The 25,762-nt window shown below is 36.4% G+C and overlaps 1 protein-coding gene across 24 annotated transcripts in view; it reads left to right on the forward strand.

Annotated features, from left to right (window-relative positions):
- Positions 1–25,762, forward strand: part of mycbp2.S (MYC binding protein 2, E3 ubiquitin protein ligase S homeolog) — a 142,950-nt gene that overhangs the window by 103,855 nt on the left and 13,333 nt on the right. For 17 of the 24 annotated variants that reach the window (XM_041584309.1, XM_041584319.1, XM_041584317.1 and 14 more), the window contains 17 exons: positions 147–332; positions 4,070–4,165; positions 10,581–12,230; positions 12,519–12,688; positions 14,850–15,094; positions 16,713–16,880; positions 17,605–17,762; positions 18,518–18,717; positions 18,911–19,060; positions 20,349–20,509; positions 20,923–21,067; positions 21,347–21,571; positions 21,883–21,948; positions 22,189–22,428; positions 22,773–22,862; positions 23,657–23,737; positions 24,386–24,652. In XM_041584309.1, coding sequence (XP_041440243.1) covers positions 147–332; positions 4,070–4,165; positions 10,581–12,230; positions 12,519–12,688; positions 14,850–15,094; positions 16,713–16,880; positions 17,605–17,762; positions 18,518–18,717; positions 18,911–19,060; positions 20,349–20,509; positions 20,923–21,067; positions 21,347–21,571; positions 21,883–21,948; positions 22,189–22,428; positions 22,773–22,862; positions 23,657–23,737; positions 24,386–24,652 — 4,298 coding nt within the window. The remainder of the gene's footprint in view (positions 1–146; positions 333–4,069; positions 4,166–10,580; positions 12,231–12,518; positions 12,689–14,849; positions 15,095–16,712; positions 16,881–17,604; positions 17,763–18,517; positions 18,718–18,910; positions 19,061–20,348; positions 20,510–20,922; positions 21,068–21,346; positions 21,572–21,882; positions 21,949–22,188; positions 22,429–22,772; positions 22,863–23,656; positions 23,738–24,385; positions 24,653–25,762) is intronic. The other 7 variants (XM_041584320.1, XM_041584331.1, XM_041584325.1 and 4 more) reach the window with 5 other exon arrangements.

Consider the following 25,762-nt stretch of genomic DNA (forward strand, 5'->3'; position numbering starts at 1 on the left):
ATTTTTTAAATCCGCGCTTACAAGTACCCGTTTTGGTACAAGTACTTTTTTTTTTTGCATTGCTTAAGGTGGCTGGACTCGTGATTCAGTGCTACCATTAAAATGAGTTACAGTCGGCTTCTGAGATACTTAATAATGGGTTGTAGTTTTAACTGTTTTGCCCACTGCAGGTGATCAGCTGAGTGCCATACTGAATTCCATTCAGTCACGGCCTAGTTTCCCAACTCCTTCCATCTTTGATCAAGCTGCAAAACCTCCCTCTTCCCTAGTCAACAGTCCATTTGTGTTCGGGCAGCCCCCCTCCTTCCAGCAGCCTCTGTCTCCACTTCAGAGTAAGTTTGTCAGCCTTATGTATCTCATCCATCCATTTTTCTGAAGCTGTGTCATTTGTTTCTTCAGACCCTTTTTTTTTTTGCATGCAATTTAGTTGATTTAGATATTCATTTGTATTTGTTAAAATGGATGGGTTTTCACCATGACTTCTTTTACAGTAAAGTACCTACCATATATGCCATATGCTTTAGGAGCGGCAGCTGCTGTTAAATTTGATGTTTCCCATATGGAAGAGCTGTGACCATTCAAAGGTGGCTATACACTGACCTCTAAAAGTTGCCCATTCAGCCCTTGCAGAACTAGTCAGTGGTTTATTGCTTCCCATATGGGGGGGCACCTAATGATGTGCCAGTACACCCAAATATCTATCTGGCAAGTTAGAAAATGCCTTGGGCAATGACCGCATAGATGTGTTGCAGTTCTTTTACCAACAGATCGGCCTAGGACTGAGAATGAAACTATCATCTCATCCCAGTTTGGGCCACATCTACTTGTTTGGCAGCCTGGCAACTAGGCAATACAGTTGAACTCCCTTTTTACGTTTCACAAAGGACCACATGAAAGGAATGTAAATTCCTTTAAGATATAAAGAACGTACAAACGTGGGACTAAAAATAATCCTAAAAAAATGTAAAATTTGGGTTCTTCTATATTTCTTAGGTAACTTGTAGGATGGGGTTAGAACACTGAATAAAGATCCTTTTATTACACAATTTAATGGTCCATTATTCTTTTAATGGAGATTGTTACATCCATCCATTGTAACTTGTTTATGTATTTCAAACAATTGTGTGCCAAAAATATTCAACTTCAAGGTTGTCCAACCGGAGGCCTAGAGATGTGGCCCTCATTGAGATTTTTATGGAAGCATGCAAAATTTCCCAACTGCATTGAAAATTATAGCACACGCATAAGTATCCCATTGGTGTGATTGCAGAATTCCAGAATATCAGTGCCTAACTTTGATGAACTTTGAAAATGGATTTAGCTACTATACCATTTTCCTGGATTTTTCAGGGTTTTTTAAGATGTTCATAGTCCAGTACAGCATTCATTTGTAAAACATGTTGCATGTACAAATCAGAACTGCAGGCTTGACGTTCCCAGTTTAAAGCATCAAAGAAAATGTCATCAGAAATCCTGACATTGTATGAAATATCATTGAATCCTATTCTGGGGTTATAAACAATGAAATGTGATAAAAAAAAAAAAGCATTACCGTACATTATTTGTCATTTCTAGGTCAGTTACTTTTCATGGCTTTTTGAGCTAGCTAATGGAGAGCTATGTATTCCGAAAGAAAACTTGGCAGATTATTTATAACTGTAAACCTAAAAGACGATACCTTTATTCAAATACCAAAAAATTATATTCACAACTATTAGTTGAGGTCTGACTGATGTCAGAAAAAACAAAAATTATTTTAGAAAAGAAAAAGGAACCCTACCAATCGTTATGATTCTAGAATAGGCCAAAAATACTGCAACGTGATTTATTACACTTGTTTACTAACAACAATTCATAAAGAATTGTAATAAAGTTATTAAAGTGCTAGTGCTGCTATAAATTCATCCATAAATAGAAAAATTCATTGATTTAAGTAAAGTGCTGTGCAATAAATTAGAATATTCAACCCCAAAAAAAAAATCAATTAAAAATATATATAGAAAAATGACCAAATTTAGGTAGTGGGTTAGCAATAGAAGTCACAATCCATATACTTAGGTTATAGAAATTGGAAAAAATAGATGGTGGAGTTGTCCCGTAAACTAACTGCCTGATTTTTTTTCTAGAGCCTGGGACACCACAAAGATAAGGCAGGACAGGGTAGCCGGGGCTGTGGCCTTGGTATTTAACTTGCCCTAAATGTTATTAAGGGGCTAGGTTACCCTAAAAAGCCACAAACCGTCGGTCCCTTAGAAAGGAAGGAAGATTTAAGAGGTTGTATAGAATAAGGAAGGATTAGACCCCGAGCTCTCTTGCCCCCACTTCCGTTGAAAACCCAGCCTAAATATTACCGATAGATCGATTAGATAAAAAATTCACTTTGACCACAAGAGGATCACTAAGAACGCCGACGTACGTTTCGCTGAATAGCTTTGTCAAGGCGAAAAAGATTATTTATAACCTAATAAATGACCTATACATTTTTGTCAATTCAACATATACATAAAAATAAAAATTTCCCTTATATCTTTTATCTTGAGCCACCATTTTGGGATGTGCTCATGCTCACTCACTTGAACGCCTTACAGGAAACACCTGCATAGTCTTATACTTACAGACACGTGCCACATGTGTAAAATGATGGCATACGAGTGTCCATTTTTTATATCGGATACAGTATATGGCCAAGAACAAGAAAAATTCAATCAATATTTATTCATGAAAATTTGTTTGTGCTGGACGAGAAACCACCACCCAGAAACTGTATCTGCACAATGAAAACAACTTTCCAATATACAATAAATAAACATTTCCTATAGATTTGGTTTCAAAAGTGAAAACCAGGATAGAAAAGGATGAGAAAAATACTGCTTGCAGCTGCAATTAAAATTCTTTAAAAACTGTTTAAACTTACTTTGAGCAAAAAAAAATGTTTTGGGTGGATGTTGACATACCATACAAAAGGATGATATGGACTTTTGATCACTCCAATTCCACTCATCCTTGATCTGCTTAAACCATTGGCCACTTCATAGTAACCTCAAACCTTTTGAGGTACTTAATTCGTGACCCAGGAAAAATTAGGATTGTTGGGAGGTTTGCAGTGCAAAAATCATTTTCCAGCCACACTACAACATAAAGGCATTGTTTTTCAGGTCCCAATTGGTAGGCATTACCTTTTGAAAATCTTAACTTTGGTCTCTCTAGAAACACTAACTTTTTGTGTAATTTTTAGATTGCTGTCTCACTTGATAAGCCATCCTTAGTCAAATAAAGCTGGTATGGGTCTTCCCAGCGACATCAGACCTATACTATACAGTCCCTCCCTTTGGTTCCCTAGTTAACCTTCATTGTCCCTTCAGTCTGTCTGTGCTCATGACAATACACAGGGTCTGTATTGATTTCATATGATTTCCTCTCTGTACAGCTGTGATGCCTAAACAGTGGCCTCAAAATTGTTCCTGCCTAAAAGGCATATTTTGGGGTTTAAGAACACAGGTTTACTTCAAGCAGAACTAGTAGTCCACATGGTGTTACAAGTTAGCCAATAACATCCTTTATTTGGTATTCCCAAGCAACATTTTTCGTGTTTGTGTGGCTACCTAACACATTTTACATTTAAATCTAACTTAGAGGTAAAACGAGTTGGGGGACCCCTGTAATTGGAACAGACTTAAGACATTTTCCTGATGTGTGTTTATTTACTGTGCTCATTTCGGAGAGGAAACCACAGCAACCACACATGTGCCATAATGGAGTTTGCCAAATTAGATTTAAAACTAGATCTATAGTCTCAGAAGTCCATTCAATGTAGCTGTTGTAATGTTACCATTGTCCAGGGATCCTTTCAAGAACCCAGCATTATCTTGTATGTGTGTGTGGGGGGAAACATTTTTTGCAGCTTACTTGAAAGTGTGTCTTTACTTTACTTTTCCACTATTCTGGGAAAAAAGGCAAAGTGGGGAAAAATGATTGTCTTTCTGGGTCCTACAGCTAGGTGCATGCTGTACAAAATGTTTTCTATTTTGCTAAAATCTCTGCTGCTTCTGTGCAACTGTCTCCACTATAGACACCTCATCAAGCAGTGTTGCTTCTCGTGAGCGTATTCACCAGCCTAAAGCTGCTCCTGCATCTGCTTTTTCATCTCTCGCTGTCAAACCAAAGGGTGGGTATTCATGCTTAACCTAACACTTGGGGGATTCTTGACAATTCAGCACATTATTTTGTGTGTTTTATCTTCTTTTTTCAGTTAAGCAATCCTTAAGATACTTTTAGAAGAGTGCAGAGCTTTTTTCTTATCCATTTGTCTTAAAGCTGTTCATACTTCATTGTAATTATTATTAACATGTATTTATATAGCGCCAACATATTGCGTAGCACTGTATTTGGATCTTTATTCCTTAAATCTGGATGAAAATCATGTAAATATTAAATAAACCTAATAGGCTGGTTTTCCTGTTGATAAGGATTAATTATATTCGTTTGGATCAAGTACAAGGTACTGTTTTATTATTACAGAGAAAAAGGAAATAATTTTTAAAAATGTTGGATTATTTGGATAAAATAGTCTATGGGAGACATCCTTTCCGTAATTCGGAGCTTTCTGGATAACTGATCCCATACCTGTTAATGAAAACGTATTTGGTAAAAATGGAAAATAAAGCTCTCGCGCTCCAACATCAATGATCATCAAACGAAAATGAAAATACCCACTTTTTTCAGTTATCAACGTAAAATTGTTGTACATTATTTAAGTTGTGGAGCTTGTGAAATAAAGTAACATTTATAGTATCATCCAAATATACAAGCTTAAAGGAAAACTATACCCCCCAAACAGTGTAGGTCTCTATAAAAAGATATTGCATAAAACAGCTCATATGTAAAATCCTGCTTCATGTAAATAAACCATTTTCATAATAATATACTTTTCTAGTAGTATGTGCCATTGGGTAATTATAAACAGAAAATTGCCATTTTAAAAAATAAGGGCCGCCCCCTGGGATCGTAGGATTCACTGTACTCACAAACATACCAACAAACCATACATGTTAGGTCACATGAGCCAATTAACAGACAGAGTTGTGTCTTTTGCTTCCTCACTTCTTCCTGTTACAGTTAGTGTTGTAGTATTTCTGGTCAGGTGATCTCTGAGGCAGCACACAGATCATGATGAAATGGTGGTTCAAGGCAAGAGATGTAAAAGGGCAATATTTACTTAAATATATATTCCAGTTTGGTAAGATTCTTTAATATGCCACTTAATGTGATATGAACTATCTGTTGCTTAAGTGTTCATTTTGGGAGTATAGTTTTCCTTTAACTTTCATCCTAAAATCTTACATAATTTTCGCATCAATAGTCACAATCATAGAACTTTACATTCCACACTTGTAAGATGGGACCGAAAAGTCAGGATCAGTCAGGGGGCTCTGTAGATGCATCAGGATTACCTCCCTTTAAAACTAAATCTATCTTCTGTGCGTAATTCTTGCATCTGTAATATTGCCAAAGTCAGCTAGGTTATAAGCAGCCTTATAAATGTTTCTTAGTGTTGTGTTTGACCAGGCAGCTTTAGCGCAAGTCATGGAAAGATACCACTCAAACATTTAACGACCAGCAATATAAATTCATCCAGTACTTCTGAACATCCCAGTGTGAAGTTCTTTCTGATGGATTTTCCCAGCCTTCTGGTTGTCTTGATCAGTATCAATTGGGGGATGTAGGAGCAGTATACACCTATAGATAAAAGATATTTTCTTTTCAATTTGAGCAAAATAAATATGCCAAAAATACATTCTGCTTATTCTTTCAATAAAAGTAAATATAGATAGATATATATATATATATATATATATATATATATATATATATATATATATATATATATATATATATATATATATATATATATATATATATATATATATATATATATATATATATATATATATATATATATATAGAAAATCCAAAAATTAGGATGCACACAGGTGTTCCATCAAAAAGTTAAAAAACTTACATTTTATTTAGTACATTTAAAAAAATAATATAATATATATATTATTTTTTTTATTTATTTTTTATTTATATATATATATATATATATATATATATATATATATATATATATATATATATATATATATATATATATATATATATATATATATATATATATATATATATTGTTTAGGTCAGTATGGTATGGAGGCTTGACAATTTTATGATCATTCCTATAATCTGAGCTTTCTGGATAAGGAATCCAATGCCAGTTCTTGACAATTATGTGCCAGTAATCTAGTTAAAGGAACTTTAATACCAAAAAGTGAAACCAATCAGCTCTGTAGACTACGCCAAACAAGTAGATCTTACCTCCAATATACCCACCAAAAGGCAGGTTCCGGTAATATCAAATTACTATTACTGTAATAGGCACCAAGGGAAGTTAATGCGGACCTTGATCTGATGGGAAAATCAAACCTGGTCATTGCCAGATATCGGTCGGGGAGCCGATAGGAGGAACCATACGCTGCTGTTGAATCGGTCTAAAGAACCTGAATTGGCAGCTTAAATCTGCCTGATTATGGTCACCTTTACAGATCTTATCTGCTATGTAACCTGTGATAGTTAATCTTTTCACCATGAATGGCTGTCTCAATGGCTAAATGGCTGCTTATTTTCATAGACTGAAGAAGTGTTTCTCAAACACACTAAAACATGTAGGAAGAGGTTTATAGATCCATTCTCATTAGTGACATTTTATACTTCTTTATATTATAATGTTCCCATTGTAGAAAGCACTCACAGCAAATGGACAGGGCTAGATTTACATAGTGGGTGCCCCTAGGCCCACTACCGTTCATTGCCCCTGTCCCCTCCAGGGGGACAGGAGCAATGGGGATTGGCGCACGGGAAATTTAAAAATTAATTGTATCTCCAGCGCCAATGTGGCCCGGGCCTAGGTGGCCTTTCCACAAATCCGGGCCTGCAAATGGATTCGTCCTGAGGAAGATTCCCTATTGATCAAAACACGTTGATAAGATTATGGAGGCAAATTATGTAGTGCTTTCTACAGTGGAAATGTAATAATAATGGTTAGCATATGGTCTGCACATATTAAATGGTTAGTGCTGATGAAACCATGTATTTATATTATAATATACAAGAGTAATATAATATAATAATAAATATGTAAAATATGTAGTTAGATCTGTATGTATGTGTGTGTGTATATATGTATATGTATATGTATATATATATATATATATATATATATATATATGTGTATATATATATATATGTGTATATATATATATATATATATATATAATATTACCTGTACAGCAGTGGACTTGTATAAATGCTGTACAACTCCCTGCATGTCGGGGAAGTTGTTACTGGAGACCTCTTGAAGTGAAAGATGGACAAATTATATTTGATGTGAGAAATCACAGGGTTTAAAGTGGACCTGTCACCCAGAAACCAAAATCTGTATAAAGAAAGTCCTTTTCAAATTAAACATAAAATCCAATTTCTATTTTTATTAAAACATTCATAGCTGTTGTAAGCTCATTTAAAAATCTCAGCTGTCAATCAAATATTGTCTGCCCCTCCACTATGCCCTTTCCATTCAGCACTTCCTAGATGTCACTGCTCTCCACATATTCCCCTGTTCTCTTTACCATTTAATTGTGTAGCCAGGGCATGGGGATGGACATTGGGTCCCCCATTCTGTTGCACAAACAAGATTCTGAGATGTTCCAAGGCTTGCGTTAATAACAGTGTGCACAAAATGGCTGCTGCCTGCTTGCTATAATTTTGAAATCCCAGACTGAAGGAAGCAAGATTCAAATAATTTATATAGTGTAAATAAAATTCATTTGCTTGACTAATGTGATAAAATAGGATTTTGAATAATTTTTTTGGGTGACGGGTCCCCTTTAAATTGTATTTCTACATATATATAGCAAATAATTTACTAGTAGGTGTAATATAAAACAAACAGACCCAACAGCATGACATGCATGCTATTGATTCTGTTTAATTAATAATCAATAATAATTAATTGATTGTTCAAAATGATAGCATTGCAGAGTTTAATTACTGAGGCACGCTTCTGTGAAAAAATAGGTGTCCATTATCTCTGAAGATCTGAGTAAAATGGCTTGTTTCAGACATTGTTCAGAAGAACAGCGTACTTTGATTAAAAAGTTGATTGGAGAGGGGAAAATATATAAAGATGTTCAGAAAATGATAGGCTGCTTAGCTAAAATGATCTCAAATGCTTTAAAATGGCAACCAAAACCTGAAAGTTGTGGAAGAAAACGTAACAATAACGTTTGAATGGATAGAAGAATAGCCAAAATGGCAAAGACTCGGCCAATGATCAGCTCAAGGAAGTTTAAAGAAGTTCTAAAGTTACCTGTGAGCACTGTTACAATTAGAAGACGCCTATGTGAAGGCAAGCTATCGGCAAGAAGCCCCCACAAAGTCCCATCCTAGAAACAAAGACGTGCTGAATTTTCCAAGGAACACACTGACTGGCCTAAAGAGAACTGGCGCAACATTTTGTGGACTGATGAAAGCAAGATGTAGCCTTATGCTGAAGGGGAAATGGGTGTTTCAATAAGACCACAAAAACAATAGTAAAAGAGCAACATCTTGGGTCCAGAGCAACAACGTTATGGAGTGACCGGCCCAATTCCCGGACCTTAATCTAATCGAAAAAATGTGGGGTGAGATAAAAATGAAGTTGGTCGACTCCATGCAACACAGATGTGCAGCAGTTCTACAACTAAACTAAATACAACTAAAAATATTTTTTCGGTGATTCAAAGGAAAGCAAAATCTTGAAACATTTTTCAGCTTATACATTGAATTTTTGAATTTGTAAATAAGAATGCAGATACTACTATTTTTTGGAACAGCCTAAAATTCCCTTTTCTTTACTTTCTATAAAGGAATAATTTGATGCATATTTCTTGTTTTGTTTTTAACCACACTCTGCTTGCTTAGCTCTTTTCCCACTTGTTTTCCTAATTTGCATATTAGGGTTCAGTATTTGACCAAATCTTTCACAAAAGATTCTCGGTTTGGCCGACTCCTAAATTAGTGGCTTCGGTGCATCCATAATAACCACAGTGTTCTATAAATATAGGGCTTATTTAACAGATGCCTTTGATGGTACTAAATGATTTATATGCTGCCAAATATACACACATTACTTTTTTACTCGGCGCACAGCAGCATAACTTGTTTGCGATAAATTCAACAAATGATTTGATCTGGTTCCTGCTGTCTGGTTTTGCATCTAAACATAGTTCAGCAAACAGTTTTATACACAAATGGCCTGGTTCATTTAATTATGAACCAGGTCAGTGAGTAGTAGCAGTAAAACTCAGCCTGATCTCCAATTAGGTGAGATATGGGGTTAAGAATTACTATTTGCTTCTGTAGATATACTGTACCTGAAATCCCAGCTTGAAGGTCAACTAGGGTGATACTTGGCATGAAAACATATTTTTAAGGATTTTCCTGCAAATTTTTCGTCAATATGCGTTAATATTTTGCCATGTGTTTTGAAACACCCATTGATATCAATACGTTTGGCACAAGAAAAACAAAAGAAAAAATATGTCCATTCATGCCAAAGCATTTGGCATCACAAAAAACCCTATTGACTTTAATGCATTTGGCATGACAAAAAAACTTAGAAAAGGGTAATGCATTAGCTACATTTTGGCAAAATTCTGCAGGTTTTCCTTGGTCTTGTAAGTTTTTTGGCAAGTCAGAACGTGTCAGTTTCCCTTATTTATTTATTGCTGGCCTATATAGTCTTGGAACTGTTGTGATTGACACTCCTGTGTCATTTAACCTTATGAACGAAGAGATCCATGGCCAAAGTTTGAAATTTCTTGAATTGAAAAACAACCACAGAACAAGATTGACAGTGGGTATGCATTATTTTTTTCCCTTGTGGCTTCATGACAGGAGGAGAAAAAATAAAATATTACAATATATAGTGCACTTAAAGGAGAAGGAAAGTAATTTACACTTGGGGGTGGCAAAAGTTAGGCACCCCTAGTGGTTATATTTACTTACCTGACACTCTGGGCCAGTACTCCTACCATCAGAAAACTGCATTGGCCCGGGTTTCTGCCATCGAACACCACGGAGCGGATGCATGAGCAGTATGAACTAAATAGCCGCTTTGGCACCCTCAAGTATAAAACAAACTTTCCTTTTCCTTTAAGGTAGATTTTTTTTGCTTAGCTGGGTTTTTTCTCCTGAACATTCTAGGTGGTTTGCAGATTCTGACTAATCCTGATATGGGATGCAAACCCTGCCTGTTTTTTGGAGTTATTCTTTCTAAAATTAATTTTAATGTAGTGTATTTATGACGGGATTTTATCATTGATCTTTATTGATTCTTGACCATGACCAAAAGACATTTTACTTTGAAACAGATTATTACGTGCTTGCTGTATTTCAATTGACTTTTTTGTACAAATGGCATGTGAAGTATCACAATGTAATAATATATGAGAATGAGTTACTGATTCCACTTTATCTCTCTTCAGATGACAAGGGACACATTAATGCAAAAGCCACATCTGCAGTAAACAAGTCCGATTTACCTGCCAAAAACCATGTTGAGAGCAAATCTTCAAAGCCTGATGGGCGTATAAGCCGTTCTAATGCTGATCCGAAAAAGCCCAAAAATAATGAAGGCCTTACTGCAAGTGAGAGTCTCTTGCTGAAGTCTGATGCTGCAAAGCTGAGGTCAGACTCTCATAGCAGATCTTCATCTCCCAACCATAACACTCTGCAAATCTTAAAGACAGATGGTAAAGTGAATTCAGGTCTTAGAGCAGAATCACCAGGACCTGGTTCACGGTCCTCATCACCAAAGCCAAAAACTGTGCCTGCTGGAAAGGCGAATACATCCAATGCGGGCTCTCCTCGCTCTGCATCTCCACAAGAGAAAACCCTACCTCAAAAGGCGTCTGTTCCTACCAAGTCCAAGCTTGAACCTCCTCGGGAAAGATCTAAGTCAGACTCCTATACCCTTGATCCAGATACATTACGTAAAAAGAAAGTCCCATTAACTGAACCCATAAGGGGACGGTCCACTTCACCCAAACCAAAAATAATTCCAAAAGATGCCAAACCTGCAGGTGGTAGCGAAAACAGGACACCCTCTCCACATGTGGTTCAAGAAAACCTTCACAGTGAAGTTGTTGAAGTTTGCTCGTCTAGTACTTTAAAAACAAATAGCAATACAGATAGTACTTGTGATGATAAAGCAGAGATAACGATTGTTGATGATGAGTCAAGTAAAGTCCATTTTAGCATAGGAAAGGCACCACTTAAAGAAGAACAAGATACAAGATTATCTCCTAAAATAAGCCGCAAAAGTACAAGTAGGCATGTTCGGCCTAAAAAAGAAAAATCAAACTTTTTTTTAAAGGGAGAATCCTCAAAGTCTATTGAGCCAGCAAAGGAAGCAATGTCACCATCTGTGGCTGAATGTGCACGGGCTGTGTTTGCATCTTTCCTTTGGCATGAGGGTATAGTTCATGATGCAATGGCGTGCTCTTCTTTTCTTAAATTTAATCCCGATCTTTCCAAAGAACATGCTCCTATACGATGCAGTCTTAACTGTCAACAACCCACAGAAGAAAAGGAGGTTAAATTAAAAAACAGACACTCTATAGAAATTTCGTCTGCACTAAACATGTTTCATATTTCCCCACATGGGCCAGATATATCAAAAATGGGCAGTATCAACAAAAACAAAGTTTTATCAATGCTGAAAGAGCCACCGCTCCATGAAAAGTACGAGGATGGCAAACATGAAACATCTTCTTTTGACTTATCCAGTCAACAGTCTGTTAAGTCAAAATCCCCACTTCCCTTAACCCTGCAACACCTTGTGGCTTTTTGGGAAGATATTTCATTGGCCACCATAAAAGCTGCATCACAAAACATGATTTTCCCAAGCCCTGGTTCTTGTGCTGTGCTAAAAAAGAAAGACGGTGATAAAGATACCAAAAAGACAAAAAAGGAGAAAAAGAAAAAAGAAAAGGCAGAGGCCAGGCCTCGTGGTAATTTGTTCGGTGAAATGGCACAGCTTGCTGTAGGTGGGCCTGAAAAAGATACAATTTGTGAGCTGTGTGGAGAGTCTCATCCTTATCCGGTGACATATCACATGAGGCAAGCACATCCAGGTAAGGAGAAAACTTGATTGGAATGGTAGCTTTTACACTGTGCAATAAAGTATTTTCTGTAGCCATATTTCTACACACTTTTCTGTAGGTTGCGGTGTATTTCTGACATTCTAAATGTCATTTATTTTTATGTTATTGAATTTACACTGTACATTGAACACAACGTCATATGTGTGTTTTTGAAATGTGTTTTGAAGCTATGGTAACAATAACCTACAGGAAAAAAATGATATATTAAATAAAAATGTTTTGTTTGTTTTTCACCTTGCCTGGTGAAATTGTGTACAGGTTGTGGAAGATATGCAGGAGGAAAAGGATATAACAGCATTGGTCACTTTTGTGGTGGATGGGCAGGAAACTGTGGGGATGGGGGCATTGGAGGAAGCACTTGGTATTTGGTCTGTGAACGATGTCGAGAAAAATATCTTCGAGATAAACAAGTGGCTGTTCGGGAAAAGGTATACTCTCAAATTCTTTATTTTCTTTGTGTATAAATTCTCTAATATACATGTGTTTAATTATTGTACACATTGCTCAGCTGACATGAATATCCTGTAAATTATATCCTTATAAAAGTTTCTTTGAGATTTTGTCTTTTATACTTAGTGATGTAATTTGTCAAATGACTTTCTGAAACTTATGAGTTCCATGACCTATATTAAAGCACTCGGCCTTTGGTCTTCTTCTTTTCTGTAGTCATGGAGCTACTCGATAACTTATTCTTATACTTTAGAATTCCATAGCGCTTTGGAAGTTTTATGCAAACATACACATTACATACAAATTCTGACCTATAAAAGAGGTAATGAGATCTTTATTTAATAGAGGAATTTGGTAACTTTATCTAGAAATCCAAATTATGGAAGGGAATCTCCCATTTAGTAAATTGTAATTGTCTTTTTCAGTAATAATAACACAGTACTTTGCATTTGGTTGTAACTAAAGCAGTATAAATCATATTTGTGGCAAAAGAGACCTATTGGTTCTATTTAATATTTAAACTTTAGGCTTTTAGATATGATCATCCATAGAGAGAAAAAAACCATTCCCCACGCATTTTCAGTTCTCCGGAAACCCTTTATCCATAAAGTTCTGAATTACGGAAAGGCTGTCTCCCATAGACTTCATTTTAACCAGATATAAATTTTTAAAAATTCTTCCCTTTTTCTCTGTCATAATAAAACAATACCTTGTACTTGATCCAAATGAAGATATAATCAATCCTTATTAGAGGAAATAAGAAACAGCCTATTGGGTTTCTTTAATGTCTAAATTATTTTCTAGTAGATTTAAGGTATGAAGATCCAAATTACAGAAAGATCCATTATCTGGAAAACCCCAGGTCTCAAGCATTCTGGATTACAGGTCCCATATATGTACCTTGTTTTGTACTTTGGTCTACATTTTGGTTATCAATCCTTAATCTTGCACTTTGCCATTGCAGTGTCTTGTGCTCTTGGCCATGCCCTGATCGCAAACTTAAAGGGAACATGTTGGCAAAAAGCATTGGTTGGGGGTAACAGTAATTTTTTTTTTCTGTTTTGTTTTTTTTATTTTGCCCCCGCCTGCGCTAGGCCACCTGTATGAGTGGCCATGCTGAGGCACACGCCTCAACTTGCTCGTTATGCACATTATGGCAGAATCGCATTATATGCATGCGCTATGCACTACATGGCGACTTGCAGTAGAAGCTTCCTCCCGTGCTAGTGTCCTAGTCCTGGTGGGGGCAGTTAAAAAAACACAAAAAACTGTTGCCCCCAATTGGAGTGCAGGCTCTGTTAGGCCGCACCTATGGTTGGAGAAAATATTTTTGGCCAACAGGTGCCCTTTAATGTAACAATGTCAAAATTTAGTTGAAAATTTCCCAAAAAAGGCTGGCGTCTTTTCCTTTTTTCATGGTGATAGGCTGCAAAAGAGCGTAAATTTTTTTTGGTATAACCAGCTTCCCCCCTACATTTCCTTACATATGGCACATAAACTATACACTGGGCTCATGTGTAGGGCATTATAACTCTATTTTCCCTGGGCTTTTGTAATGTATTTGCTGCAACATATACATCCATTCAACTTTAACTTCCTACCATATGCAAATTAGCCTATGCTAGCGTAACTTAGCTCTGCTTGCTGAATTAACCTAGCGCAACTTCGCCAGCGTTCAACGCCCTGGATGCAACTTCGCATGTTATTGAATTAGCGTTGACCGAGCGAATTTTCGCTGGCCAAGTGTTGCGCTGCCTGCGAATCCGTCGCTGGCAAATTTTCGTCGCTTAGTAAATTTGCCCCATGGAAACTAATATACTTCCGTCTTCAAGTACAAATAGGAAGAAATAAGGGGAAATTAGAATGTGTCTACTTATATCTATCATATGCCAGTAAACCTGCTCTTTTCCAAGATTGCTGTGCTCTAATATTGTATGCTGTAAAATATTATTGATTCAGATTTTCAGGTTTGCAGTTTGTTGTTTGTATATATATATAAGACAGCCAATAACTAGATATTAAAATGTTTTATGTATTTTTTTTTCACAATAGAGCTTCTGTGTTAAGCAATTTTAGTTATGATATACCTTGGCTTTAATGACACAAATGGTAGAAGAATGTATGTGTTTGTGTTTACAGGTAAAACAATCTAGAAGGAAACCTATACAGGTGAAGACAGCTCGGGCACTCCCGACTTTGGAAGCTCACCAAGTGATTAAAGCAAATGCACTATTTTTGCTGTCCTTAAGCAGCGCTGCAGAACCAAATATTCTCTGCTACCATCCACCAAAGCCATTCCTATCCCATCTTCCCTCTGTCAAGGAGAACATATCTGAGGACATTCCACCCAAGATGCAATGTCTTTACCTGCAGACCTTGGCAAGGTAGTGATAGGAGATTAGTTTATATTTTGTTGTATTACCTTTTGTTCTATTTGCTGCTGATCTTCTGTTAAGCCAAATTATTTTAACATTGCTCACGGTTGAGTTAATACCAGCAAGTATATAATCGGTACTTGAGAAACCACTTTTTTCATGTAGCAGCTGAAAATGGGAACTTTGCCTAAAAATAATTAGTTATTTAGAAGTTTTTGTCATTTTTAAAAACCTATTGACACTTCTGGGAAAACGTGCTTATCCACAAATAATCATGGGAAAAGTTCTGTTGGCGTGGTTGTTTGAGTGTGAGAATTCTTGTACAGGGAGTATTTTGTATGCCAGCTTTTGTGTGCAACTTAAAGGACCAGCAGCTTTAAGGGGCCTATTTATCATGCTGTGTAAAACCTCACATGTGACCAACCAATCAGCAGATTTCAACAGTCCCCTCCAAGTTAGAAAACAAAAATCTGATTGGTGATGTTTTACATAACATGATCAGTAGAACCCTAATTCAAGTTTTATCAGTTTATGCAGAACCTACAATTAGGGACAGATTTATCAAGGGTCCAATTTCGAAGTAATGGGACTTTTTTTTTGAACTCCCATAACTGAATTCGAATAAAAAAAGATCCAACCAAAATGTATTAAAAAAATCGAAGGTTTTTTTTTTTTTTTGCACGTGAATAGGCTGTATTCGATCATTCGATTTTAATCAGATTCGAACAAATTCGAATCAAAGTATTTTCAAAAATAACTTTGATTTTTCAAAGTCCACCAATTGACTCCATATATGTTCTAGGAGATTTCCCGTAGGCTAAAAGAAAAATTCAGCAGGTTTTAGATGGCGAATGGTTGAAGTTAGATGGTGAATGGTCGAAGTTTTAAAGAGACAGTAAATGATAATTTCGATGTTCAAATTTTCATATCTTTTTTCAAATTTAATTTGGACTATTCCCTAGTCGAAGTATACAAAAATAGCTCAAAATTCAAATTTTTTTCTTTGAATTTTCACTTCCACCCTTGATAAATCTACCCCTTAAACTAGGATTTTAGTGGGTAGTTCTTTAAAGAGCCATGGATGGTATGTGGCCCTGTATCCTTATGTGCAAAAACAAAACCCATGGTATTGTACATATTTCCCTGGTTAATCAGATCTTCCAGGTTCTTTATGGCAGCTTTGGCAAAGCTAAGGCTGGTAAATTTTGAACATGTGGCCAGTGTGAATGTGCCATAAGTAGGAGTATTTAAGGACCATACCTTGTTGTGAGGGGCAAATTAAGGGCCTTCTAAAAGAATATTAATTCTGTTGTATTGGGAGCAATATGTCAGATCCTGGAAAAGATACCTGTGAAGCAGCTGATAGGGAGCATCAATAGAGCCAATCACACAGCTGCCAAGAAAGCCTAGTTTTCTGTTTTGAAATTATACCCACAGATTGAGATAAGTTAGGTGTCTTTCTTAAAAATGGATCATATGTTGGAGAATCACTACACTCCCAATATTATAAAGGCCTTAAAATTTAACTACTGTCCAATGTTTACCTATTGGCCTACATCTTTTTCAAAGTGTATACATTTGGAAGAAGAAATGCTGTTTTATGATTTTCAAGTTTTTGTTTGAACAGGCATCATCAGGACAATTTTGTTGGTTATCAAGATGACAACCTTTTTCAAGATGAAATGAGATATCTTCGGTCCACCTCTGTCCCAGCACCGTACATATCTGTAACCCCAGATGCATGTCCCAATGTTTTTGAGGAGCCAGAGAATAATATGAAATCTATGCCTCCCAGGTATTTAGAAATATTTTGAAAGTACAATATTGTCTACATGAATTTGATTTAATACAGCAGAAGCCGTATGGTATTTACCTGTGTCAGACATTTTCTCATATACTATATAAAATATGTATAATGTATTTTTGGACTTTGCATGTGATTAAATAAATATTTTTGTTTGTCAAAGACATGCAGAGAATTGCACATCATGACAAGGCTAGAAAAAACTTGTATTAAAAAAAGAGTGAAAAGGTTGCATTTGTGCAGACACAAATATCTAGTAAAACAAGTCTTTATTTCTCCATACTCATATCCAAGCATTTCGATCCTGGAGTTTCAAGGCTGGCAGAATAGTAATAGCAGAATTGATGGTATCTTACAGTTCCAATTAAAAGACATAGCACTTTGGTATTAGAAGATGGTCATTATTGAACTGCTTCCATACCTAGCTTCCTGGTATCATTGTTACAATTTTGATAATAAACTCATTAGAAAAATAATTTATTTTTTTTTTAAAAAAAAAAGCAGTTGTTGACCTTCCCAGTGATGCTGCCCCTAAACATGGAATTGAATAATGTTCATTGGTGTCCAATGGTTGTAGCTTTATGCAACGGTAAACCCTCTTCATTTTCCTGATAATCATCTGATTTAGTATTTTAGGTCCCTAAAAGAATCTTTTTAGAATTCTTGTGGCTTTTATTTAAGTTGAATATTTTGTTTTGTTTGTTTTAATTTTCAGTCTAGAAACAAGTCCCATAACGGATACTGACTCTGCAAAGAGGACAGTGTTTCAAAGGTCTTACTCCGTCGTTGCTTCTGAATATGACAAGCAGCATTCTGTTCTGCAGCCTCGAGTAAAAGCTATTCCCAGGCGCAGAGTGAACAGCGGAGATGCAGGTAAACTCATTTTGCTTTGAATTATTGTATAATATGTGTAAACGATAGGCAGCTAAAAGATTTGAGTCAAAGCCTTCAGTACACAGGCCAGTATTGACTGCTGACTGAGGAACTTTGGCAAGTTAACAGCTTATTGCCAACAGTTTGGGACCAAAATGGTAGCTTCCCTGACTGTCAGATTGGGACTTGGCCACATTTAGTTTTGAGAGGCTTCTCATTTGGCTGAAAGCTGCAGTGGGCCGTGTCATCTCCCACAGAACTGCATGGTCCCCGCGTGATCCTAACATTGGCCTAGGGAGCAAACAATTCTATATCACCCTGACTCACTTGTTTTGTGAGGTTGCCATTGTATAGCCCACTCAATACAATGTCAATGTTGCTTTGGTTCATGTGCTGCGCCCCAACATCCACAAAATATGAGCAAAATGACCAGTATTTTTATTATTTGATTTAATTTTGATTATGACTTAGATTCTTGAAATAATATGGTTAAGCCCAGGCATTTAATTGCAACCACAACAGCAATTGTAAAAAATGCCATATCCTAAGATGTGATAAATATGATAAATTGCAAATCATTCTTAGGTTAGTAACTTTCAAAACAAAACTGCTCTATATCCATTTTGCTTAATAATCTCAAAACATCTCAAAATAATTTTAAGCAAGCATATTTACATTTGTGTGTCAATGACTTTCAAGAGATATAACAACTGCATGGATATATTGGTTACAACTAAACATGAATGGTTTTACAGAAGTCGGATCCTCGCTGCTAAGACGTCCATCCCCCGAGTTATCACGGCTGATATCTGCTCACAGTTCTCTATCAAAAGGAGAGAGGAATTTCCAGTGGCCTGTCCTGGCATTTGTCATCCAACACCATGATCTGGAAGGTTTAGAAATTGCAATGAAACAGGCTCTAAGAAAATCTGCATGCCGTGTATTTGCCATGGAGGTAGGTCATCTTTGGTTGTGGATAAAAATGTCATCTTCAAGAAGTCTCCTACTTTATTTTACTGATACAATGTCCATATTGTCCTGTGAAAGTGAGATGTTTTCTACCATTTGCATACATGTTAAAGTAGGACGATGTGACACGTGCCTGCACTTGAATGCATTGAACTAATAACTAGTTTTGCTTTTTGTAGGCTTTCAATTGGCTCCTTTGTAATGTCATTCAGACAACATCTCTCCATGATATCTTATGGCATTTTGTGGCCTCCCTCACTCCTGCTCCATTAGAACCAGAAGAAGATGAGGATGAGGAAAACAAAGCCAACAAGGAAAATGCTGAACAGGTACAGTCTGCTATCTAAAAGGGGGTCGCTAAACAAAAACTATTCTTTGTTTAATGAAAGAAATTCTAATTCAGAACAGCTTTCCAAAATACATTAGTTACCCACTGTCGATAGTTTTATATTTATTTGTAAATGCTGTTCAAAACAGTACTGGTTTTCCCTTATTTGTGTCTGGTTTCGAAGCAATATAGCAAAAGTAAGTTCTCAGGGGCTTTTAGGGCAGAGACACGCGCTCAGATTCGGGGAGATTGGTTGCCCAGCGACAAATCTCCTCTTCTTTGGGGCGAATAATCTCTCCGAGCTGCCTCCCGCCGGCTACAATGTAAATCACTGATGGGATGGCAATTGGTGCGCTTGGTTTTCCACAGTTTCTGCATGAGGCAACTTCGGGCGAATTCGGAAAAGAAGAGCTCTGAGTGCCATCCCACTGGCGACTAATGTCCCCGAATCTCCACATGTCTTTCCTCGTGAGGCAACTTCGGGCGACTTCGGAAAACGAAGCGTCGCGTGTGCTTTAGCGGATCTGTAGACACGCAAAGGCAGTTCAGGGAGATTGTCGCCCAGAAGAAGACTAAATCTCCTCATATGGATTAACCCTTAGGGGGTTATTTATCAAGGTCCGAATTTATCTCAATATCGGCTGCTACAAACTCCGATCTAACTCGCTCGGGTTTTTAACGCTTATTTATTATAACATTTTCCCGAAAATTTGCTTCGCGGGAAAAGCTCTGATTTTCACAAATTTTTCGGAATTTTCACTTGAAAACTCCGAAAACATTGTGAAATTGCCGGAAACCCCCGACACAACCAAAAATCAATGGGACTGTTCCCACTGACTTTTATGCAACCTCGACAGGTTTGAAATTCCGTGTTTTTATGTTCGAGCTTTTTAGCCCTCGGGTTTAATAAATTCCAAAAAATTAGTGATTTTTTTTTTTAAAAAAAAGTCCGATTTTATATAAAAAAAATCACTAATTTTCCAGATTTCAGGAATTTCAGGTATTCGGAGCTTAGTAAATAACCCCCCTAATGTAAACTGGAAAGTTGGCTACATTTTATTTGTCTTGCATTATACAAAAATGGAAGTTTAAAGAGGTTGTTCACTTTCCAAATACTTTTTTTTTTCCAGTTCAAGTGTTTTAAGATAACTTTTTCAATTGCTTTCTTTATTTTATCTTTGAAGTTTACATTTTTAGTTTTAGTTTGACAGCTCAGTACATTTTTAGTTTGGCAGCTCAGTAAGCCCGGATAGACTTTGTAAATTCGTAGATATTTTTTTTTTCTCAAGGAAAAAGACACAAGAGTATGTGAACATCCTTTGTCTGACATAGTTATTGCTGGGGAAGCAGCACATCCCTTGCCAGACACGTTTCATCGTCTTCTTCAGACCATTTCAGATCTGATGATGTCTCTTCCTGGGGGTAGTTCCTTGCAACAGATGGCATTGAGGTAAAACAATTTAGCTTCATTACTTTGATTTTAATTAGTTTCATTATTGATTAATGAAATAATGATGTTCTGAGTGATAAATGTGGGTTTACACAGGCCATATTTTGCACTAGGAATCATTTACTTATCTTCCTACTTGCACTGTGGGTCAGGCTGGGTAAAAAAGCTAAACACAACGATCTGCAGGTTGTCTACCCTATTAAGCCTGCCCAGGTCTCTAGAGTTGGGTATAATTAAAAACAGACACAAGCTGAGGATGGATCCCAAAAGGGAAGACTGCACTACAAATTGTTCAGTTGGTAGAACTTCTAAAGGTCTAATATTGTTCATGCTATGTTTTAGCAAAATGTTGCATTCAAAAGATAAAATATTTCATGCCATGCTGTTTTCTAATTTTTTATTGTATTCTTCAGGTGTTGGAGTCTGAAATTCAAGCAATCAGACCACCAGTTTCTACATCAGAGTAATGTGTTTCGTCATATAAATAACATTCTCTCCAAGTCCGATGATGGAGACAGTGAGGAGAGTTTCAACATCAGTGTACAGTCAGGATTTGAGGTGAGTATCTGCATCAGGGTACAGTCTAAATTTGACAAAATCAAGTTAGTTTTGAGACAAGACTTCATAACTAATCGGTTATCACTTTATCTTGTTGCTGCTCATGATAACTTTTGTCATATATAAGTTTCATGTACCAATAAATGCATAATTAGGTAAGTGGTACAGGCTATTAAATTTAGTGCAAAAAAAAGCAATATAGCACTGTCATTGTCAAGTGATCTACTTTTACTTCATTTATTCTACTTTGGTATTGTTAAAGTCGAGTTTTTTTTATAGGGATCGTGCTTGGTAACTGGCTTAAAAGATATGACAAGCATTGTAGATATAAAGACTTCCAGCAGGCCAGCCATGATTGGAAGTCTGACTGATGGATCGACAGAAACGTTTTGGGAGTCGGGAGATGAAGATAAAAATAAAACAAAAAGCATAACGATAAACTGTGTGAAAGGCATAAATGCTCGCTATGTTTCAGTTCATGTCGACAACTCACGAGACTTAGGGGTAATATTGGCTGTGCTGTATTTACTTTTATACGTGCATGAAGTTAACAAATTGGTTTGTCTTATGTTTTATTTTTAAATATCACTGAAAGCTAATGATAAATTCTGAATAGAAATGATTCATGAGTAATTACTGTACAGATTTGCTAATCCTGTTATAGTCTTTATTAAGATTAAAGGTTATTATCTGTGCACGCTGAACATGTTACATTTTTAACTGTATTTCATGGCAATGTTATTTAATATTTATGACTAAACTTTATAGACCAATACTTCTGAAGCCATTTTAAAATTATTTTTGGATTTTTATAGAACAAGGTGACATCAATGACTTTTCTTAGTGGAAAAACAGTGGAAGATATGTGCAGAATCAAACAGGTAAAGGAACTTGTATTATCCTTTTTCTTAGCAATTTCCTCCTGTCGTGGAAACCTAGTTTTTCAAATTGATTTTGAAAAAATTTATTTATGGGACTATCATAGATAGACACCAGATTATATTGTGTGTTACTTTTTATCACAAATGAATCATTGTGATTATTGCAGTTATTTCATTTGTTTGTCTGTTATTGTGAATTAACGGAGCTTTACTACACAAATTTGCAATACTTTCTACTAGGCTGACTTGGATTCCAGACACATTGGATGGGTCACTAGTGAACTTCCGGGAGCAGATAATCACATCATAAAGATTGAGCTGAAAGGGCCAGAGAACACACTGCGAGTGCGGCAGGTGAAAGTGCTTGGCTGGAAAGATGGCGAGGCAATCAAAATTCCTGGGCAGATTTCTGCAAGCGTGGCTCAGCAAAGAAATTGTGAATCAGAAACTCTGCGGGTGTTTAGACTTATTACATCTCAGGTTGGTTGCAAAAATTAAGCATTATGGATTGGCATTTATTAGTTTGCCATGGATTTTTACATAGCTCTTTGTAGCAGCCATCATATAAGTAGTGAAGAAATTGTTAAATTATTTCTTAACTATAGTAAAATTGTGTTTTGTATGTAGGCTTTACATGTAATAGGTTAAACTTAAATGATTTGTTACATTCCTCTGTATAAAAGTACCTCAATAAGCATACGGACACTATAGTGTATTTAGCACTGCTGTCGGTGAAAAATCGACATTATCTACATTGTTATTTATTGGAGGGGATAGTCGTTTTCTTAAAAGTAAACACCTTAAAATAACGTGGCTTTGTCTAGGTCTTTGGCAAGTTGATATCTGGGGATGCAGAACCAACACCTGAACAGGAAGAAAAAGCTTTGCTGTCCTCCCCAGAAGGGGAAGAAAAGGTACCATTTTCTATTTTCACGTGCAAGCCATGCTATATCTAGATTTTACTAATGAGAACATTCTCATACTCACCTCCTTCTTACCTAGGTAGTTGCCTTTACCCTCACTAGTTATATCATGTAAAATTCTATGTACTGTAATATAGCCTTTTTAATTAAATACCCAGTGCAAACCACCTTCCTAGATTCTTTAGATGCACCTGTTACACATTTTACACATTACTTGTAAAATGATTATCAATTTAGTACCCGAGGCTCACCAAGCTCCTATTTCTTATAAACATCAACCTCAGACTCTCACTATGCTCCAGCTTCACCTGATGTTAAATCCTCCCACCTATTAGCTTTGTGCGTTCAATATCTCCGTTACTTGTGCATTTTAGCTTGCAAGTACTGTTGGTTGTGAGGGAAGCCTGAGGAACAGAGGATCATTAAGTGGAGTACTTGGGGCAGTAGTGTAATGAAAGATTGAAGAAGAGCAATAACCAGTTATATGCAAAAAACACATGAAACAACAAAGGCTACACTACTAGTCAAGGATTCAGAGACTACTGTAAAATTATGAATAATGAATGTTAAGTTGGAAGAGTTCGTAGACAGCATAAAAGTGTAAGCATAGCCCCCTGGTACTACTTCAGGCTTTTGCCCTTAATAAATCAATGGATTGGTTACTTATTTGTTTAATTTTGCATTACTACACTAGATGCAATGACTTAAAAATGCAATAGTGAAGACATCTTTCATTTGTGAAATTATACTAATACTCATATGAAATAATCTCTCTTTGCTCCTAGGCACCATCAGATGCGGACCTGAAGGAGCACATGGTTGGCATTATCTTTAGCAGGAGTAAGCTAACAAATTTGCAGAAGCAGGTAATTTCCCAGTGTTGGTAAAGGTTTTGCTTTGAGGGCCATATAATGATTACATTTTTTGTGACATCCAAATGACTATAACCTGAAACAAGGAATAACCCTGACATCCCTTTAAAAAATATATTCAGGGGCAGATTTATCAAAGTGTGAGATTAGAGCTCAATTCAGTCCTATGGGATTTTTAAAAGCATATTTATCAAATGCTGAACTCGATTGATACACGCTCTTCTAAAAATCCCCTAGGAATGAATAGTGAGTTTTGCTGTGGTGAGTTCTAATCTGCCCCTAAGACTTATTTCATTAATATCTATTCAATTTCAAAAACCAATGGATGTTCCAAGGCAAAGGGGGTTTACTTGTAATGAAATGACCGGCAAAAGCTACATTTAGTCGGTTCATGAATGAGAGCTGTAAAATATATATATAATATATATATATATAATATAACAGCCAGAAAATGTTGTTCCTTTTGGCCACAGTGAATTATGCAGAGATATGCAAGTATACCTGTACATGCATTTTTGATAACTCCCAGCATCCCTTGCCCACCAAAGCTTCTAAACTGAAACTTATTTGTAGCACCAATGTTGCTGTTCAATGTCAATAACTAATGTTGGTTTTGCTGTTCATCTTTCCCCATCTCTCTAGGTTTGTGCTCACATTGTACAAGCTATCAGGATGGAAGCCATGCGTGTCCGTGAGGAGTGGGAACATGCAATCTCCAGCAAAGAAAATGCAAACTCTCAGCCCAATGATGAAGATGCCTCCTCTGATGCTTATTGCTTTGAACTGTTATCAATGGTCCTTGCTCTGAGTGGATCAAATGTTGGCAGGCAGTATTTGGCACAGCAGCTTACTCTACTTCAAGACCTGTTCCACCTGCTTCATACTGCCTCTCCAAGAGTACAGAGACAAGTCAGTCTATTGGTTTTGTATATTACATTTATGAAAAAACAAACAATGGTGCTTTCTCCTGACCCCTGTATATGATCAACCATATTATCTGTAACTATACATGCCTTTTCAGTTTATTTAAAGGGGAACTATAGTGAAAATGTAATATATGTATATGTTTCATCTAGGGATGCACCAAATCCAGGATTCAACCTTTTTTTCAGCAGGATTCGGCCGAATCCTTCTGCCAGGGCAATCCGAATCCTAATTTGCGTACGCAAATTAGGGGAAGGGAGGGAAATTGTGTGACTTTTTGTCAGAAAACAAGGAAGTAAAAAATGTATTCCGCTTCCCAACCCTAATTTAAATATGCAAATTACGATTCAGTTTGGTATTCGGCCAAATCTTTCACGAAGGATTTGGGGGGGGGGTCTGCCAAATCCAAAATAGTGGATCCGGTGCATCCCTAATTTCATCATACTGAAATAAGAAACTTTCTAAATACAAACAATTGAAAATTCTGCATGGTTTCTTAAATAATCCAGTTTATGTTCACAAATTCTCTCAGCATCTGTTTCTCTTCATGCAGGAGATGGGTGTCAAATAATTAAATCCAATATATCTTATGGGGGGGGGGGCTTCCTTTCCTAGCAGATGTATTAAAGCTCCCTCAAAAACTGATTCAAGTACAAACAAAATCTCACAAAATAACTGCCTTTTGCCCAAATCCTGCATGTAGAGAGACATTATGTCTGGGGATTTTAAGAGTGAGCTTCAATAAATCTACTATGCAAAAGGAGCCCCCTATTAGATATATTGGATCTAATTGTCAATGAATATCTGACACCCAACTGCTGCATGAAGACAGAATGACGAGAAACAGATGCTGAGAGAGGGATAGTGAAGATTATATCACAAATGCTACAGAATTTTTAATTGATTGTATTTAGAAAGGTTCTTATTTCAGTATGCCGAAGCTTATATTAAATTTTCATTTTCACGATAGTTACACTTTAAAGAAAATTTTTAATTGCTTGATTCTTGTAACTGATTATTAGGTGTACTTGATGGTTTTTGTTGTAGCACCTACTGTACTTCTAATGATGTAGTTTCCCTTTCTTGTCATATAAA

This window comes from Xenopus laevis, chromosome 2S, assembly GCF_017654675.1.
Source record: "Xenopus laevis strain J_2021 chromosome 2S, Xenopus_laevis_v10.1, whole genome shotgun sequence".
Classification (NCBI taxonomy): Eukaryota; Metazoa; Chordata; class Amphibia; order Anura; family Pipidae; genus Xenopus; species Xenopus laevis.